Source organism: Scyliorhinus canicula, chromosome 8 (assembly GCF_902713615.1).
Source record: "Scyliorhinus canicula chromosome 8, sScyCan1.1, whole genome shotgun sequence".
Classification (NCBI taxonomy): domain Eukaryota; kingdom Metazoa; phylum Chordata; class Chondrichthyes; order Carcharhiniformes; family Scyliorhinidae; genus Scyliorhinus; species Scyliorhinus canicula.
In genome coordinates this window covers 168098868-168119684 of record NC_052153.1, presented here as the reverse complement: position 1 = coordinate 168119684, position 20817 = coordinate 168098868, and the positions used below count along the sequence as shown (strand labels likewise).

Below are 20817 nucleotides of genomic sequence, written 5' to 3'. Positions count from 1 at the left end.
CTTTTCTGTGAATTGAAACAAAAAACAGATGTTTTTGTAATTAGGAGGGCAAAAAGATATTTGTGTGGTCGCAGTGTGGGATGCACGTGTCCCACGTCCTTAGAATCATGTTTCTTAACTTGTCACCTTTTGTTTGCATCTGTCTCCCCCTCGTCGCAGCCACCATCCAATCAGCTGTGAAGCAGCTGGTCGAACTCTCACCTCGGAGTCCGAGGTTGTCTGTTCAAAGTCCACTGCAGAGACGTGAATACAATCATCTGCACTGATAGTCCAGCGCAGTACAGAGGTGTCGCCTTCCAGGCGAGTCCTTAAACCTAAGACTCAACATCAAGGTCACAAAAACAGATGACCTGGTCGTTATGTTTGTGAAGGTTTGTTGTGTGCCCGCTGGCTCCTATGTTTGTTACAACATAGAGATAACACATATATTGGCTCTATAATGCTTTGGGATGATCTGAGGTTGCCAAAGGCACTATATAAATGTAACTCCTTCTTTTTTAAGGACCCTGATGGATGTTTATTTCATTTGTGGCAATGGTACCGCTGTAGATCCGGATGTAGTTAGAGGGTAAGTTTTAAATTTGTTAATTAGAATTACCTTTAATGGAATTAAAGTCAGCTTCATATACAGCTCTTTGAAGAAGACTAATAGTCAGGAAGGAGTTTTGTGTTCATAAATTCCCTTTAGGATTAAAGCTGGTGAGGTACATGTCTAAATCTGAGCCAATAAAATTAGACAGAAATCAAGCTTTAGACTTTGGTAAAATTGTGGAACTATTTGCGAGGCATTAAGCACTTATTTCATCGCCATGTGCTATCAAGCAGGACCAGGATAACATTTGGTATGCATTTTACTTTGGCAATAAACAACTAAAACTCTTGTTCAATTGTTAAACAGTGTGGTCTTAATTAGTGCGAAATTGTACATTGTTCGCCATGCCAACGATGTGGTTTATGTTCTTTTCAGAAACAGCAGCATTCAACATAAAATTAAAACATGGAGCAAGATTAGGACTTGATCCTGATTCTGTAAAGTCTGGTCAGAACCCAAGCTAGGAACAGCTGAGCAGGTTATTGTTCAGTAAGTGCTGCTTGACAGCCCTGCCGACAATACCATCACAACTTCTGATGATTCAGAGTAAACTGATGAGTTGATAATCGACCAGATTGTGTTTGTCTTGTTTTTTTTTGTGTGTGGACAGCACAACGCTTGGCAATTTTCCACAGTGTCAGGTAGATGTGTGATGTAACTGCACTGGAACAGCTTGGCTGGAGACACAGCTCGTTCTGGAGCGCAAGTCGACATGACTATAAACGCGAGGTTGTCAGGACCCATGACCTTTGCTGTGTCCAGTGCACTCACCTATTCTTTGGTACCTTGTGGCGTGAATATAATTGGCTGACGTCTGTGATGCTGTGAGCTTAGGAAGAAGTGAAAATTAATTATCCGCTCGGCACAGTACGGTACGCAGCACGGTAGCATTGTGGATAGCACAATCGCTTCACAGCTCCAGGGTCCCAGGTTCGATTCTGGCTTGGGTCACTGTCTGTGCGGAGTCTGCACATCCTCCCCGTGTGTGCGTGGGTTTCCTCCGGGTGCTCCGGTTTCCTCCCACAGTCCAAAGATGTGCAGGTTAGGTGGATTGGCCATGATAAATTGCCCTTAGTGTTCAAAATTGCCCTTAGTGTTGGGTGGGGTTACTGGGTTATGGGGATAGGGTGGAGGTGTTCACCTTGGGTAGGGTGCTCTTTCTAAGAGCCAGTGCAGACTCGAAGGGCCAAATGGCCTCCTTCTGTACTGTAAATTCTATGACATCTGGCTGGTTGCAAAGACTTCAGCCTTGCCTTTTGCAGATCATGTGCCACACTGATCTGACACAAATGCAATCCAATACTAGTGCGGAACACATGTTTAGCAGGGTTAGGATCCTCCGCCAACACTATTTAGAGATCAATACAGGTTCGGTGCTGTTTTTAATCTATTGGTTTGTACTGCAATTTATTTTCGTTTTTCCATGAGATCTGGGCACAGCTACTGTGGCCAACGTTTATTGCCCATCCCTAGTTGCCCTCGAGAAGGTGGTGGTGAGCTGCCTTCTTGAAATGTTGCCATCCACGTGGTGTAGGTACCCCCACAGTGCTGTTAAGGAGGGAACTCCAGAGTTTTGACACAGTTGCAGTGAAGGAACAGCGATATATTTCCAGAGTAACCGGTTTCGCTCCATTTTAAAATTCTGTTCTTACCGGAATATTTCTTGTAAACGGAACTAGTCTGTGATTGGGTATGGAGGGATTTCCTTTGGTGGCACAGTAACACAGTGGGTAGCTCTCTGGCTTCACAGCGCCAGGGTCCCCCGTGTCTGCGTGCGTTTCCTCCGGGTCCTCCGGTTTCCTCCCATTAGTCCTGGTAGGTAATTTGGACATTCTGAATTCTCCCTAAGGTTAGTGAGGACAAGTCACTTTTCCTTATTTTTGGTCCCTCACCACCTGCTTCAGGCCCTGTCTAGCTGTTATGACCTTTAGGGATGGCCAGCTTGTCTAGCTGTTATGACCTTTCGGGATGGCCAGCTTGTCTAGCTGTTATGACCTTTTGGGATGGCCAGCTTGTCTAGCTGTTATGACCTTTAAGGATGGCCAGCTTGTCTAGCTGTTGTGACCTTTAGGGATGGCCAGCTTGTTTAGCTGTTATGACCTTGCAGGGTGGCCAGCTTGTCTAGCTGTTGTGACCTTTAGGGATGGCCAGCTTGTTTAGCTGTTACGACCTTTAGGGATGGCCAGCTTGTCTAACCGTTATGACCTTTAGGGATGGCCAGCTTGTTTAGCTGTTATGACCTTTAGGGATGTCCAGCTTGTTTAGCCGTTATGACCTTTAGGGATGGCCAGCTTGTCTAGCTGTTATGACCTTTAGGGATGGCCAGCTTGTCTAGCTGTTATGACCTTTAGGGATGGCCAGTTTGTCTAGCCGTTATGACCTTTCAGGGGGGCCAACTTATCTAGCTGTTATGACCTTTAGGGATGGCCAGCTTGTTTAGCCGTTATGATCTTTAGGGATGGCCAGCTAGGTCAGTAGCTGTGATAGCAAGCCACTCTTGGTGATGGATACTGCAGTCCCCCAGTCAGAACACATTCTGTGCACTTTTCACTGTCAGAGTTTTCTCCAAGTGGTGTTCAACATGGAAGAGTCCTAATTCATCAGCTGAGGAAAGGGCAATAGGTGGTAATCGGCAAGTGGTTGCACCTCCGTTACCCTCAATATGCTTTACAATCATCCGCCAAATCCACTGGCTAAATGAATCCTTAAAACGGGTCACCATCCCTAACTCTCATGGGTAAGCATCCGTCAAATGCAATCCTTTAGGGAATCTCTTCACATTTTGCCCACCTGTTCAGGTGCTGCAGAGAAGAAAGTGATGCTTCTGGTCTTTTATTGCAATTTATTGATCTTTGTAAAAACTGGTTCCTACTCTGTGTTTTCTGTTTCTTCCAATGCATCTATAATTGCCTAGGCATATATCACATTAAAAATGAAAAGCTTCCCTTTGGAAGTTTGCTAAATATGCATTTTCCTAATCTAAATGATTGATGGTTGAACGAGTTTTGCCTTTGGTTTTGTGATTAAGGAACTAAATGTGAGTTTGGCGCTTTCCCCGGCTCTGATGATTTACAGTGATTTCTATCTCTATTAAATATGAGCGCATTCCAATCAGATTGGAAGGATTATTGGATGTGATTTAATATCAGTGACACTGCCAGTGGATCTTTTTTCAGCTAATGTCATTGAACATCTATGGACAGTATGGTGGCACAGTGCTTAGCACTGCTGCCTCACAGCATCAGGGGCCCCGAGTTCGATTCTGACCTTGGGTGACTGTGTCGAGATTGCACATTCTCCCAGTGTCTGCATGGGTTTCCTCCAGGTGCTCCGGTTTCCTCCCAGTCTAAAGATTTGCAGGTTTGGATTAGCCATACTAAATTGCCCCTTGGTGTCCAACGGTTTGGTGGGGTTATGGGATAGGGCAGGGAAGTGGGCCTCGGTAGGGTGCTCTTTCAGTGGGCCAGTGCAGACTCAATGGGTTGAATAGCCTCACTCTGCACTGTACAAATTCTATGATTTTTACAAACAAATCACTATTGAGCAGTTACAGGCAATTCACTGTATCACTGTAAGCCAGCATTAATCCTCACTGAACATTAATTATAGCAGAAATTAGTGTTGGATTTTGTTGAAATTAATTAAGTTATTTTTGGGTTAAATGCCTGGATAACAGACAGATTAACAGATTGGGTTCACAGTTTATTGAGCAGCTCAGGATGTGTATGCATCGATAGCAATGTTCCCGAACATTTGTAACCATCATACTGCACTGTCGGAGGTGCCGTCTGTCAGACAAGACATTGAAAGTAAGATCCCATCTGCTCCCTCAGGTGGCCTAAGATCGTCTGGCACGATTTGAAGAAGACCACAAGAATTCTCCTCCGTGTCCTGGTCAATGTACATCCTTCAATCAACAAGACTGAAACAGCATTTCCTCTGCTGCCGTTACCTTTGCTTTTGGACAGGGCCCTGTTCTTGGCCGAGTTGGGGGAGGGTAAGATTTTGGAGATCTCTTGGCAGATGTTGGAGGTGGAGCAGGCATGCCCTTTGGTGGCCGTTTTTGGAGTTTCAGGCTTGCCGGTGCTGCAGATGGGGACAAAGGAAGATGTCCTAGCCTTCGTCTCACCAATAGCCTGGAGGTGAGTTCTGCTTCAGTGGAGGTCCCTGGTGCCGCCTCCCGCTGGCAGCCCTTCATCTCTTTTTTTTAGGGAACCGATGGGGGGGGGGGGGGGGGGGGGGGGGTCGTGTTTGTCTTTCTGTTCAGGTTTCGTTTTCTCTACGGGGGGAGGGGAGTGTGGACTGGGGGTGGGTTGGGTGGGGGTAGTTCTGGTATAATACTGTGTTGGGATTTGTTGTGGTGGTGTATTGTATTGTATTGTTGTATTGTGGTTGTTTTTGTTAAAATGAAAATCTTGTTTGAATAAAAATATTTTTAATAAACAACACTGAAACAGATAATCTGCTCATTATCTCACTCCTCATTGCTGTCAGTTTTCTTTGATTGCTGAAGATGATTTGGGTTATGTGGAGCCATTCATGATGCATTCTAATGTGGCTGTGGAGCCTGCCGGCAGATCTGATGGCTTTCCACCGTCATTAGTATTCATCCCGCAGCAAGTGGGAGCTCGCCATGTGGAGAGCTTGCGGGTTCTCAGGGATCCTCCCTCGTTCAAAGGCACTCAGCAGGCCATTTCCCATCAATACTTATCTGTGCCTGAGATCCCCCTTGATCCAGGACCTCAGGTGGGTGCACTACCGGCAGCAGCCACCACTTGCCCAGTGGTGCTGGTAAGTACAGAAGACCTCCCGGCCTCTGATTGACCTGCAGCTCTCATTGGGAGACAGCTGAGACCTCCATTGCCTTCACAATATTCTTACCTCTGGCTGCTGGCTTTACCACATTAGACCAGTGACTCCACTTCAATAATTGACCATAAAGTGCTCTGGAACATCCTGTGATCATGAAAGATGCATTATGAATACAAGCCTTTCTTCTTCTCTCCCTGTTCGTGTCAAATGCATGGTTGAGTCTATTGCGTTTGTTCAAGGATGCAAACCTTAACTTCTGGAGCATTAACTTGATGTACTCCCTTGGTGGCAGGATCATTTGTTTCACGTGCTTCTTTAGTATGAGCTAAACACACCCTATGTATGAGTAATGTTGGCTGAGCAGAATCATCTTTCTTGATCTGAAACATTTGTACAGTTAATTAAGACAGTTATACTTGCCTGTAACTGGCTACAATTTGCCTGTTGACCTCTGATTACCTGTCATGAAGCTACCCTGTACCGTGAAATGTACTTTTGTCACCTGCTACGCAAAGGACCCTCAAAAAGAAGATAGAGAGAATCGTTTAATAATTTCCAAGAAAAGCTAACATAATCTAAGAAAGACAAAGATGTCTGTGAGCGGGATTCTCCATTGCCTGACGTCGATATCATAATCGGCGACGGGAGGAGAATCCCTGTTTACGACCGAATAGGGGGCAGCGCCTGTTTTCGGACGCTTCGCTCCCTCCAAAACAGCGTCATCGAAGAGTATGGCGCGCTGTTGGGCTGGCCTCGAGACGTTACCAGAAGGCCCTCCCCCAATCTGACAGGCCGAGATCCCGACGGAGTGGTTCACTTGTGCTCTCAGTTTTCGTGAACCTGGCGTGGCGGCTGCGGACTGTGTCCAGCGGCACCTCAGTCGAAGGGGAGCTGTATCGCTGGCCGGGGGGGGGGGGGGGGGGGGGGTGGGCTTCGGCCCCAGCTGGGGTGACTGGCAGGGGGTGGCCCAGGGGTGGCGAGGATGTGTCCAGGGGGGCACTATCTGGCAGGTCTAGTCCGCGTGCAGCCGGCGAAATGTTGTAGGGCGCGACCCGGCAATTCTCTGGCCGTTTATTTTGTGAAGGCCGTATGTTTTACGTGGCACAGCTGCTAGCCCCTCACCGATTAGAGGGTCAGTTGCCGATTTTTCCATCGTAAAACTAGACACTTCATCCGGACACAGCCTCTTCGGAGAATCCAGCCCTGGTGCTTTTGGTCCACTTACAAGAAACTCATTCTCAGAGATTATCTCCAACAATCAACTGGAATGGGGGAGGGTGCTGGGGCAAACATCTTTAACCTTAACTTCAAGGAGGAATGCACTCTAATAAATCTGCGATGTAGGTTTCTCCATCCATGAGACGTGTGCATCGCTACAAAGGCCAGCATTTGTTTCCCATCCCTGACTGCCCTTAATTCACAAGTTGCAATGATCTGCTTTCTTGAACCCCTGAAGTCCATGTAGTGCAGATAAAGCCACGGTGTGAGGAAGAGAGTTTCAGAATTTTGAGCCAGCGACAGTGAAGGAACGATGATTATGATGTCCTGGTCTTGTTGCATATGAAAACGGGCTGCTTCAGAATCTGAGGAGTTGCAAATGAAACACTGCAATCATCAGCAAACATCCCCACTTCTAACCTTATGGAGAAGGAAAGGTCATTAACGGAGCAGTTGAAGATGGTTCAGCCTGGGACACTCCCCTGAGGAACTCCTGCAACAATAATCTGGGGCTGGGGCTGAGGAAGACAGATGTCTGATTTACAATGGAATCAAGGGTTATGGGGGGGGGGGGGGGTAGGGTAAGCAGTCATAATCTTATTGATGGTTGAACAAGCTCAAGGGGCTAAATGCCCTCCTCTTTTCTCTTATTGTAATGGTCCGAGATACTTGTCCACTTACTCCAACCAGCTTTCTCCTACTCACTTCAATTTTGCTAAGACACTTGGATGCCACACTCATTCAAATGCTGCCTTGATGTCAAGGACAGCCACTCTCACTTCACCTCTGGAACTCAACTCTTCAACTCCAGGCTGTAATGAGAACATAAGGCGTTGGAGTAGACCACATGACCAATTGAGCCTGCTCTGGCATTCATATGATCATGGCTGATGTTTGGCTTCAAATCCACCTTCCCACCCACTCCCCACATCCCTTGATTCAATGCGAGGCCAAGGATTTGTCATCTCGGCCTGAAATATATTCAATCTACAATCCTCTGGGGTAGAGAAATCCAAATATTCTCAACCCTTTGAGTAAAAAACTTTATCCTCGTCTAAGCCTTAAATGGTCAACCCCTTGATCTACCCTGTCACTCCCCTTTATAATTTTGAAAGTTTCAATGAGATCGCCTCTCATTCTTCTAATCTCCAGAGATTATAGACCCAATTTACTCAATCTCTCATCATATGAGAACCTCCTCATCCCAGGGATCAATTTATGAATCTTTGCTGAATTGCCTCCAATTCGAACATGGAACCTTTGTTCAGATCCCGGACAAGAACTCAACTATTTGCAATTTGTAAAATTGTGAGTAAATATTACTGCACCACAGGAGTTTGGGTTTCCTCCGGGTGCTCCGGTTTCCTCCCACAGCCCAAAGATGTGCAGGTTAGGTGGATTTGCCATGATGAATGGCCCACAGTGACCAAAAAGTTTAGGAGGGGTTATTGGGTTATGGGGATAGGGTAGAAGTGAGGCCTTAAGTGGGTCTGTGCAGACTCGATGGGCCAAATGGCCTCCTTCTGCACTGTATGTTCTGTGTTCTATGTTCTATGAGTGTGACCCACAGGTATCTTTTATGTTAAAACAAACTTTAATTTCAACACAGAATTGACCACATCAGCAACAAAGAAATAGCTTTACAGTTAACAGTTACAACAGTTCTTAAGTAAAAGAGAAAACTTTAACTTACTTCATAAACAGGTCTCGATATCCCAATTAAGCAAACCAATATATTTCAAACACCACTATGAATAAAGTTAACAACCAGGGTTTTATTTGCTTCTCTCTGTGCTGAATATTCGGAGAGAGAACATGGGTGAGCTTCCTTTTCAGACCGACCTGGCTCCTCCCATTAACTAAATCATCTGCACCCAAAGCATAAGGCATTCTTTTGTTCCTTCTTACAAGATGTCCCTTGACTTGTTCACCCAGGAACAAACATATTACCCCTCATAAACTACCTACACCCCGGGGGTCATTCAAAAGTAAACAATATTCCATTAGCTATCTATCTATAAACAAGTAAATGGTTCTCAAGATCTATTAGCAGAACACTTCACCTACAAGTAATAATTACTCCCCTTTTATGACATCTTAATCACAGTTCTAGAAGCTACACTGTCTGCCTGCATCTTAACCCAGGTTTTAATAATATTACTGCAAAAAATATAAAATATAGCAATTTCTTACTTTCACCACACCTTCCTAATTATGAAGACTAACGTTGCCCACAGTATTCAAGGTGTGGTCTCACCAAATCTCAATATAACTGCAGCAAAACCTTTTATTCTTGTACTCCAATCCCCTGGCAGGAAAGGCCAACATGCCAGTTGCTTTCCTAATTTTTTACTGTCCCTGCATGCTGAGTCTTTGTGTTCCTTGTACAGGCACACAGGAGTGTCTTTGAACATCAAGAATTACAAGTTTCACATCTTTAAAAAGATGTTCTGCGTTTCTATTTTTACGACCAATGTGAATAGCTCCACACTTACCCACATTATACTCTATCTACCATCTAGTTGCCCACTCATGTAATCTGTCGAGAGGCGGGATTCTCCAACCCCCCCGCTAAACGCTGGGGGGGTCGGGGGGGGTGGCATGAATCCCGCCCCCACCGGTTGCCGAATACTCTGGCACTGGGGTTTTGGTGGGGGCTGGAATCACGGCACCTCCTCCGGGGATTCTCCGGCCCACAATGGACCGAGCGGCCGGCCGTTGTAGGCCGGTCCCGCCGGCATAAATTAGACCTGGTACTTACCGGCGGGACCTAGCTCTGCAGGAGGCCTCCGGGTCCACGGGGGGGGGGGGGGATCTGGCCCCGGGGGGGTGCACCCACGGTGGCCTGGCCTGCGATCGGGGCCCACCGATCCGTGGGCGGGCATGTGCCGTGGGGGCACTCTTTTCCTCCGCACCGGCTACTATGGACCTCCGCCATGGCCGGTGCGGGGAAGAACCCCCCTGCGTACGCGCTGGGATGACGCCAGCACACGCTGGCTCTCCCGCGCATGCGCCAACGTACGCCGGCCGGCCGAGGCCCTTCGCCGACGGTTGGCGCAGCACCAAACCATTCCGCGCCAACCCCGCCGACACCAGCCTAGCCCCTGAAGGTGCGTAGGATTTCCCACCTTCCGGGCAGCCCGACGCCGGAGTGGTTCACGACACTCCTCAGCGCCGGAACCGCCCGCCCCGCCGGGTAGGGGAGAATCCCGCCCCACATCGCTTTGTGCCTTCTTTGTGTCCCCCTCACAGCTTACATTCCCTACTCGGGATTTACGTTCAGCAAATTTAGATACTTTACTCACTCATTAAGTCATAAATATAGATTGTATCTGAGGCACTGAGCCTTGTGGCACTCCACTTGTTGCAGTCAGTCAACTTGAAAATGCCCCCATTTATCCCTACTTTCTGCTTCCTGTCAGGTAGTGCTGACAAGATTCAAGCTGAGCATCAATCAGCAGGGCATTCCGAAAGTGTTGCTTGATAGAACTGTCGATGGCACCTTCCATCATTTTGCTGATAATTGAGAGTGGACTGATAAGATAGTAATTGGCTGGATTGGATTTGTCCTGCGTTTGGTGGATGGCAAATACCTGGGGAGTTTTCTAACTTGTTGGCTGTGTTGTAGCTGTACTGGAACAGCTGGGCTGGGGGAGCAGCTATTTCTGGAGCACAAGTCTTCAGGACTACAGCTTTCAGCCAGGATGTTGTCAGGGGCCCGTATCCTTTACTTCATCCAGTGCTCTCAGCCATTTATTGATATCACGTCGAGCCAATTGAAATTGGCTGAAGACTGGTTTCTGTGATTCTGGGGAACTCGGGTGAAGGCTGAGATTAATTGAAATATGTCAGCGTTGCTCTCAGACTTTCTTCAAATCAGCCCCCACATTTGTCAAAAGGAACGCAATACATTGGGTGTCAAAACCCATTTAATAAACATCCCTAAGTCCTGAGGACACCTTTGAATTGGTGAAGCATGCATTCTTGCATTCTTGAAGTCTTTGGGACTTTGTGCCTCGTTCCCAGATGGTTCATCAAGGTGCCTCACATAAATATGAAGGAATGTGACATGTTAATGTCTCAAAGAAAGCTTCTATTAAAAACTGGAACAATGACTTCTCAGGCTAGTAAAGAATTCCTGCTGTATAGACATGCCTTCATGGAGTAATTAACATAAAAACTATATGGGTTAATGTTTACATGTCTGTGTACCGGTACAGTATATAAATAGACAGAATAAATCATATAATCTTGGCTCATTCCATATTTCGTTTTAACTGAAAATCATTATTTAAACTTTTTCTCAGTCTCAACAACTTAATGTTTTTAAAAAATAAATCAACAGGATATATTCCATGTCCTTGAGAATAATTTAAGTGTTTTTGTTTTTAGGCAGATGGAACAAAATGTTTCTGTGCTCTCCGGACTTATTGACACAGGTTTGATAACTGTGGTAAGGAAATTTAATTTTAATTGGTCTTCATTTCTTATGAGGCTATATTTTTAACTATCGTATTTCTGGAACTGCAGATCATATTGGAAATTATTTGACCTCTCTCGCTCATTCCAGGGTTCTCGCTCCTCTCATCTGCAATCTGACAACAAAGATGTCTTGTACGGAGTGATTTTTATATTAGTGGCGACCAACATCATTTCAATTACTGTGGCTGCATTTGTTCCAGTGTGTATCAGGCAAAGGTCAGTTACTATAACCAATTCATCAGTGAAGTAGGAATATGATAGCCGAGCAATAGCAATGAGAGACATCTTTCTATGAATGGTTAATTTGAATATTCCTGAAAAAAAGAGACATCTTGCGGTACCTTTTCATCTTGTATTCATCAGAACAAATGCAGGAGAAAAGTGTGCGAGGACCCTTTAGCACCCTTTCCCCCTGTCATATAAATTGGCATGATTGTTCAAAATTTGGCATTCTTGCATTTGCCCTGATGAGTGCAAGTTGGAAAGCTTCGACAACATGTCTCTCTTTTGAGAAATATTCACCTTCTGTTCCCACAAAAATAGTTACTTCCTTCAGATAAAAAACCTTTTCTTCCATTTTAAAGGAGGTCTTACTTATTCCACTCCACCAACATAGAGAACAATATGATGCGGATGACTCAAGTGTTTGTATAATAACATTTCCCACAGTACTTTCCGAGCCTGCGCTTTATAAAGCAGAGTGTGGGACACAATTGTGAAGTTATCCTTCAGTTTTCTTTCTTCTGTCACTAAGTTGCAGTCAGGATTTGGTATCGTTGCCATTTATGTGGGAACAGAAGGTGAATATTTCTCAAAGGGATGACATCGGTGCTATGGAGGATAAGGTTGAATCCATTTGGGTGGAAATCAGGAATAGTAAGGCGAAAAAGTCACTGATAGGAGTAGTCTATCGGCCACCAAATAGTAACGTTATGGTGGGGCAGGCAATAAACAAAGAAATAACTGATGCATGTAGAAATGGTACAGCAGTTATCATGGGGGATTTTAATCTACATGTCGATTGGTTTAACCAGGTCGGTCAAGGCAACCTTGAGGAGGAGTTTATAGAATGTATCCGCGATAGTTTCCTAGAACAGTATGTAATGGAACCTACGAGGGAACAAGCGGTCCTAGATCTTGTCCTGTGTAATGAGACAGGATTGATTCATGATCTCATAGTTAGGGATCCTCTCGGAAGGAGCGATCACAATATGGTGGAATTTAAAATACAGATGGAGGGTGAGAAAGTAAAATCAAATACTAGTGTTTTGTGTTTAAACAAAGGAGATTACAAGGGGATGAGAGAAGAACTAGCTAAGGTAGACTGGGAGCTAAGACTTTATGGTGGAACAGTTGAGGAACAGTGGAGAACCTTCCAAGCGATTTTTCATAGTGCTCAGCAAAGGTTTATACCAACAAAAAGGAAGGATGGTAGAAAGAGGGAAAATCGACCGTGGATATCTAAGGAAATAAGGGAGAGTATCAAATTGAAGGAAAAAGCATATAAAGTGGCAAAGATTGCTGGGAGATTAGAGGACTGGGAAATCTATAGGGGGCAACAGAAAGCTACTAAAAAAGCTATAAAGAAGAGTAAGATAGAGTATGAGAGTAAACTTGCTCAGAATATAAAAACAGACAGTAAAAGTTTTTACAAATATATAAAACAATAAAGAGTGGCTAAGGTAAATATTGGTCCTTTAGAGGACGAGAAGGGAGTTTTAATAATGGGAAATGAGGAAATGGCTGAGGAACTGAACAGGTTTTTTGGGTCGGTCTTCACAGTGGAAGACACAAATAACATGCCAGCGACTGATAGAAATGAGGCTATGACAGGTGAGGACCTTGAGAGGATTGTTATCACTAAGGAGGGAGTGATGGGCAAGCTAATGGGGCTAAAGGTAGACAAGTCTCCTGGGCCTGATGGAATGCATCCCAGAGTGCTAAAAGAGATGGCTAGGGAAATTGCAGATGCACTAGTGATAATTTACCGAAATGCACTAGACTCTGGGGTGGTCCCGGTGGATTGGAAATTAGCAAACGTGACGCCACTGTTTAAAAAAGGAGGTAGGCAGAAAGCAGGAAATTATAGGCCAGTGAGCTTAACTTCGGTAGGAGGGAAGATGCTGGAATCTATCATCAAGGAAGAAATAGCGAGGCATCTGGATAGAAATTGTCCCATTGGGCAGACGCAGCATGGGTTCATAAAGGGCAGGTCATGCCTAACTAATTTAGTGGAATTTTTTGAGGACATTACCAGTGCAGTAGATAACGGGGAGCCGATGGATGTGGTATATCTGGATTTCCAGAAAGCCTTTGACAAGGTGCCACACAAAAGGTTGCTGCATAAGATAAAGATGCATGGCATTAAGGGTAAAGTAGTAGCATGGATAGAGGATTGGTGAATTAATAGAAAGCAAAGAGTGGGGATTAATGGGTGTTTCTCTGGTTGGCAATCAGTAGCTAGTGGTGTCCCTCAGGGATCCGTGTTGGGCCCACAATTGTTCACAATTTACATAGATGATTTGGAGTTGGGGACCAAGGGCAATGTGTCCAAGTTTGCAGATGACACTAAGATGAGTGGTAAAGCGAAAAGTGCAGAGGATACTGGAAGTCTGCAGAGGGATTTGGATAGGTTAAGTGAATGGCCTAGGGTCTGGCAGATGGAATACAATGTTGACAAATGTGAGGTTATCCATTTTGGTAGGAATAACAGCAAACAGGATTATTATGTAAACGATAAAATATTAAAGCATGCCGCTGTGCAGAGAGACTTGGGTGTGCTAGTGCATGAGTCACAGAAGGTTGGTTTACAGGTGCAACAGGTGATTAAGAAGGCAAATGGAATTTTGTCCTTCATTGCTAGAGGGATGGAGTTTAAGACTAGGGAGGTTATGTTGCAATTGTATAAGGTGTTAGTGAGGCCACACGTGGAGTATTGTGTTCAGTTTTGGTCTCCTTACTTGAGAAAGGACGTACTGGCACTGGAGGGTGTGCATAGGAGATTCACTAGGTTAATCCCAGAGCTGAAGGGGTTGGATTATGAGGAGAGGTTGAGTAAACTGGGACTGTACTCGTTGGAATTTAGAAGGATGAGGGGGGATCTTATAGAAACATTTAAAATTATGAAGGGAATAGATAGGATAGATGCGGGCAGGTTGTTTCCACTGGCGGGTGAAAGCAGAACTAGGGGACATAGCCTCAAAATAAGGGGAAGTAGATTTAGGACTGAGTTTAGGAGGAACTTCTTCACCCAAAGGGTTGTGAATCTATGGAATTCCTTGCCCAGTGAAGCAGTTGAGGCTCCTTCATTACATGTTTTTAAGGTAAAGATAGATAGTTTTTTGAAGAATAAAGGGATTAAGGGTTATGGTGTTCGGGCCGGAAAGTGGAGCTGAGTCCACAAAAGATCAGCCATGATCTCATTGAATGGCGGAGCAGGCTCGAGGGGCCAGATGGCCTACTCCTCCTCCTAGTCCTTATGTTCTAATGTTCTTATGTTCTTATATTGCCCTCTCGGTCCTTTTTCAAGTGGCTGAGCTTTAGGTCTGACCCTTGACCGTGAGATGGAGAGAATCTCAACATCAGTATGCTTATTGTTTCCGTTGGGAAAACCAATTTCTAATTACATTGTCAAGCCCAATCTGCCCTAGATGTATGCCAGCTGCCAAGCTGGAAAACAGCTTGTTCTAAATGGGTAGTGTGTCTGCATATAAAAGACGTTAGTTCCTTCTGTATCCAAATTAAGGTCCTGATGCTTTCAATGGAAATGAAAATCATGAGAGATGCAAAAAGGGCTGCCAATTTGCTACTGCCTGTTGTATATCGGCCGTCAAGGTAGAATATATTGAGGGGTTTTCCAAAGTCTGCTTGAGATATCGCTTTCTGTCTTTGCCTCCTCAATTACTCTTCAGGGCGGAATCTTACCAGAAAATGGCAAAGTGTCACTTCTGGTGAGCAAAAATGTGAGCCGGCAGGCTTTCAAAATGGAATTTTGAGCCTCTTAAACCAAAGTGTTTTTCATGCGTTAATCACGCCGCCCTCTTGGTGGCCTCCCGCTGATTCGCTCGCCCCGGGATAACTTAATCACTGCAATCACTGGGGATCTCCATGTCAATGCTGCTCCAGCACTCCCCAGCACTTGTCCCAGATCTATTGCAGGTGAGATAGCAGCCAAGAAGCTCAGCTCATGGCTTCCATTGCTGAAGGCATGACCTCCATTGCTGAAGGCATTACCTCCATGGCTGATGGCATGACCTCCATGGCTGATGGCTTGACCTCCAGGGCTGATGGCATGACTTCCATGGCTGATGACATGACCTCCATGGCTGATGGCGTGACCTCCATGATACATGGTTTCAACAGCATGGTCCAGGCACTAATGAGAATCCGCAAGGGTCAGCGCCAGAGGTCGGTGGGGCTTTTGGATCTCACTCAAGCTGTCTCTCTATCCCATGAAGGAATACAAGGACCCCCGGGCACCCAAAGAGAAGGGGATCGGCAGGAGTGCAGCCCTCCACCCAGGGGACCCTGGAGTGTCCAGCCCATCTGATATACCCCTCCCTGTGAGCGACACACCTCCAGCCCCGTACACCGAGGAGGGCAGCACTGCAACACTAATGCTGCTCGTACGTATGCCCAGACGCTCTAGGTCCAGGACCCCCAGGGGAAACCCGCCAAAGTCATCTCAGGCAACAAAGTGTGTGAGACAGCAGACCACCTCAGCCTCAGCTGTGAATCTTGGGGACACACCTAGATAATAGTGTGAGGATTAGGAAGAGTAAATCAGAGGATTAGTAAGAGTAGGCACCTAGTGGACACGGATGAGCAGAGACGCTAGTTAAGATTTCTCAGCACTATACATAAACACATGAAACTAAACATCACTTTGTTCACCAGCAGATCCTCCCTGTCATTTCATGGCGCTATCCTCTGCAAACTCCCATGCACATTAGGCACTCCAGTTTCCTCCCGTAAGTCCCGAAAGACGCGCATCCTTGTACCCGAACAGGCGCCGGAATGTGGCGACTAGGGGATTTTCACAGTAACTTCATTGCAGTGTTAATGTAAGCCTGCTTGTGACAAGAATAAAGATTATTGTTATTGTCATCCCTGTGCAGTGTGAGAGTTTCAGCACTATTTCTCTGCCATCTCCCACACTGATGGCTGAGTAAATACCCGCTGTTCTGGCTGCACCCCAGCCCCAGCACACACGATCAGTCCTCTCATTGCAGCCTTTCTTCTCCAGTGATGAGGATGCCATGGACTGACAAAGTGTACAGGGACTGACCCATCCCAGAGCTTAGTTTCAGGAACACAACAGAACTCCTGACCTTGAAGGGGGCCATTGAAAATGAGAGCTCTACCATGTTTTTTAACGCAATGATCTAGAGAATCCCTACAGTGCCGAAGGAGGCCATTGGCCCATCTAGTCTGCACCAACCCTCTGAAAGAGCACCTTACCTCTGCCCACTCCCCTGCCCTACCCCCGCAACCACGTAACCCCACCTCTCCTGGACCTCTTTGGACACTGAGGGGCAATTTAGCATGGCCAATCCACCTAACCTGCGCATCTTTGGACTGTGGGAGGAAACCGGAGCACCCGGAGGAAACCCATGCAGATACGGGGAGAAAGCACAAACTCCACACAATCACCCCAGCTGATATTGAACCCGGGTGTCTGGAGCTGTGCGGCAGCAGTGCTAACCACTGTGTCACTGTGCCACACATTCCATGGCTGATGCATTCAGGTCTCTGTCAGGTCGGAGTCGGACATATCACTGAGGAAGAGAGGTGCATTGATCTGTCCTGAATGCACGTTATTATCATTCTCCTGAAGAGTCTGGCCACTAGCTTTAGGTCTCTGCCAAGAAATCGGGCACCATCACGGAAACCTACTGCTGGCATCACACTAATGATGAGATAAAAATTACAAGAACCCCAAGTCCTGCTCGCCCCCAAACCTAGACACTGTGAGGGCATCCCTAGCCCGACTGCCCAAGCAGGCATTGGCCAAGGTCCGAGGTCCTTCCTCCTCCTTCTCTGCAGGTTCCCCATCGCTGCCCTCCGCGACCTCCTCCTTGACCGATGAAATGTGGCGCTTCTTGATTTCCCCCTGATCCAGGTAGTCTCCACTCTGCGGTGCCAAAGTTGTTGAGAGCACAGCAGGCCACTATAATGCGGGACACCGTCTGAGGGCTGTATTGGAAGGCACATCCCGACCAGTCTGGGCATTGGAACTGCCCCTTCAGCTGTCCAATCAACCAGTGCGTTGCAGCATGAACCTCATTGTAGCGAGTCTCTGCCTCAGCTTGTGGCCTCCGCACTGGCATTATCTGCCATCTCCATATTGGGGACCCCTTGTCCCCAGAAGCCATACTGCCGATACTGCTCTCTCCCAAAAATGTCTGTGATCTGTGAGTGCCCCAAGATATAACAATCATCGATGCTCCCTGGGAAATGGGCACACATGATTCACCTTGTGCAATCACAGACGCTCTGAACGTTCATGGAGTGGAATCTCTTGCAGTTCATAAATGGCACCACATGATGCTAGGAGACCGCAGAGCCATGGGGAGACAGTCTATCAAACCCTGCATCTAGGTTACCGGGCTATTGAGTGACTGCATGGGACCCACGTCTGCATCCTCATGCGGCAACAGAAAGACACCCCTCTTCAACAGGGTGTGATGAGAGACGTCACCATGAAGTCTTGAATTGGGGTTCACATCAGTGTTTCCTGTATGATATCACTCTTTAGAAACATTGAAGTTCAATGCTTGGGACTTCAATCGGTGGCAGTGAACTTTAGCTCTGCTGATTTCATTGGCACAATTGACTTGTCAATGAAGGGCGACCTAGCAGATCAGGCAGATGACTGCCTCGTGTGGCAGATGAGGCACAGCTGATTCGAGTGAAGGCTGCCGTGAGCAGCATTCTCATTCTCCCATTTCACAGCCCTACATACTAATTCCTGACAGACAAACTTCCCATGAAAAATCCAATCGAAATTCAACAGACTCTAACCCCTTGGTCCTCAGAGCTCCTCCTGAGGCAGGGTCTTATTCCTAGTTCAGTTGTGCTTCCCCAGGTGAGAGAATCTTCATTCCTCATGAGGCAGGGATGCAACCCATTCCTGAGAACTCCACTCTGCCCTTGCAGTCTGGCCGCTCATGGGACTCCAACCAGGAACCTCACAGTCACTCCCCAGTCTTGACCCTCAGTAGTCACCTCCTCCCATCCACTTTCCAGTTCCCATTAAGGACGGGCACTCCCTCAGTATTGATTTGGCCACAAGCCCAGCAAGAAGGACTCAGGAAGTGATGCCTGCATGCCACCCTCAAGACCCCCTTAAAGCAAGGGGCACCCCAAAGATAATGAAATAGAAGGCTTGCTAGCGACCCCTCCTCCCGAGATTGAGTGACTGAACCCCAGCCCCGGCCTCAAGTTGAACATTTCTGTGTCCCCTACATCCTCTCCGGTGCACCCTGAACAGTGAAGACCCTGGAGAATCATGGCCCACCACCTATATCCCCCTTGGAGGTGAGACTGCTGGGTTCACACTTTTGTAGCCCTGTTGCTGGCTTGATGTCACATTGGCACCCGGTGAATATTCTGTGAGGGGAAAGATATGGAAAGAGTGCTCGGTAATGACATGCTGATCTATTAAGATGGGGTTCCTGGGCTACCTCGGCACAATTCACACTACTCCACTAGGTCAGGGGAGGAATTACAAATCCCAATCACACCAGAGAGAATCACGTTTTTCGATTCTTTCCTGATTTTGAACCCATGCCAATTTTCTCACGGATTGAGAGTGTAGGATCAAAATCACCCCCCGAGTAAGTTTCCGCAGTAGTCCGAGATCGTCACAAGCTCTAGAATTGGGGCACAGTCTCAAATCTATACAAGAAATGTCACACAATCTAGACGTGTAAAATAGGAAACTAAGGAAATTCAGCATGTCCACATTGACTCTTACCAACTTTACAGATGCACCATACAAAGCATCCTATCTGGCTGCATCACAGCCTGGTATGGCAACTGCTCGGCACCAGACCGCAAGAAACTACAGAGAATCGTGAACACAGCCCAGTCCATCACGTGAAACCGCCTCCCATCCATTTTGACTCTGTCTACACCTCCCGCTGCCTTGGAAAAGCAGGCAGCATAATCAAAGACCCTTCCCACCCGGGTTATTCAATATTCCAACGTCTTCCATCGGACAGGAGATACAAAAGCCTGAGAACACGCACTAACAGGCTCAAAAACAGTTTCTTCCCCACAGTTACAAGACTCCTGAATGACTCTCTTATGGGCTGAACTGATCACTTCACACATCTTCTCTATTGAGTAGCACTACACTCCGTATGCTTCACTCGATGACTGTGTCTATGTATTTACATTGTGTATTTATGTGTGTCCTATGTTTTTTTCCATGTATGGAACAATCCGAACTGTACGCAGAACAATACTTTTCACTGTACGTGGGTACACGTGACAATAAAACAAATCCAAATGGATTGCCCAGAGAGAATGTAGAGGTGGAGCAGAGTTCTGCAACACACAGAGCCAGATGTGTCTCAGTAAGAACTCATCCATTTGATGGTATTAAATGGATTGTTTCATTTTTGTAAACTTTTATTAATGTTGTTCTTGTGAGAAAGTATCACTCAATTAACAGCATTTTTGTAAGAAGCTTTGAAATGTTGTCAAAATGACTTATAGTTCATTACTATTGGCATATTTAAGAGCAGGTCGACACGTGGTTCTTAAGGTGTTGCATTTTTGTTATTGACGTTTTTAAAAATTCATTGGATGTGGACATTGTTGCCCATTCCTAATTGTACTTTGAGGGCAGTCAAGAGTCGACCACATTGCTGTGGATCTGGAGTTGCATGTAGGCCAGGCCAGGTAACGATGGCAGATTTCCTTCCCTAAAGGACATTAGTGAACCAAATGGGTTTTTAACAATAACTGATGATCTTTTTGTGGTCATCACTGAGGGATGCTTTCATTCTAGATTTCTTTCAATTAATTAATTGAGCTGCCATGGTGAGATTTGAACTTGAGACCCAAAGGATTAACCTGGGCCGCTTGAATGAAATGATCACTATGCCGCCATCTTCCCCTGAGGTAGGCAGATGCCCGGGCAAGAACTATCCAGGAAGACTTTCGAAGGGTTTCCTGTTTTTGACAGTCCATCTATATAACAACCTGACTGGCAGCCAGGAAGTTTTGCAAAGAGGCCAGAGTTTGACGATCAGGCAGCCGCTATGTCAACATGTACTGCAGTTGAAAATGAGTTCATTAGTGCCTGCTGTGTGTGCGAAACCAAAGTCAAACCAGGGTGATTTAGCAAGAATAACACAAATGCAATTTTAGTCGCAGCTAAAACAAATAATTTTGTAGCTGTTCAGAAGCCTCACGAGGGCCAGTTTTAAATGTTTTATACATCTGCAAAAACTTCATTTCTGCAAAATTCTTTTCTAGGTATCAACGTAAATTGAAAGCAGCTTTAGCACTCAGTGCCACAGTCCTGACCTCTGTGAGGAGTAATCCCATGATTAGCGTTGCACCTGGAACAAACATGCACGCTTCGGAAGGGTAAAAGAAAATATTACCTATATGGGCAAAATATTCTGAGATGGCATATCCTAGCAAGCAGGGACAAAAGCTGAAAGGGCCAGATATGGCTGATAAAATCGCAGAATTAT

The 20817-nt window shown here is 46.1% G+C and overlaps 1 protein-coding gene across 10 annotated transcripts in view; it reads left to right on the top strand.

Moving 5' to 3' along the window:
* The window catches only part of LOC119970680 (cadherin-related family member 2-like), a 257761-nt gene that overhangs the window by 174721 nt on the left and 62223 nt on the right, over window positions 1–20817 (top strand). For 8 of the 10 annotated variants that reach the window (XM_038805691.1, XM_038805693.1, XM_038805688.1 and 5 more), the window contains 5 exons: window positions 503–568; window positions 4426–4734; window positions 11015–11075; window positions 11193–11320; window positions 20594–20707. In XM_038805691.1, coding sequence (XP_038661619.1) covers window positions 503–568; window positions 4426–4734; window positions 11015–11075; window positions 11193–11320; window positions 20594–20707 — 678 coding nt within the window. The remainder of the gene's footprint in view (window positions 1–502; window positions 569–4425; window positions 4735–11014; window positions 11076–11192; window positions 11321–20593; window positions 20708–20817) is intronic. The other 2 variants (XM_038805695.1, XM_038805696.1) reach the window with 2 other exon arrangements.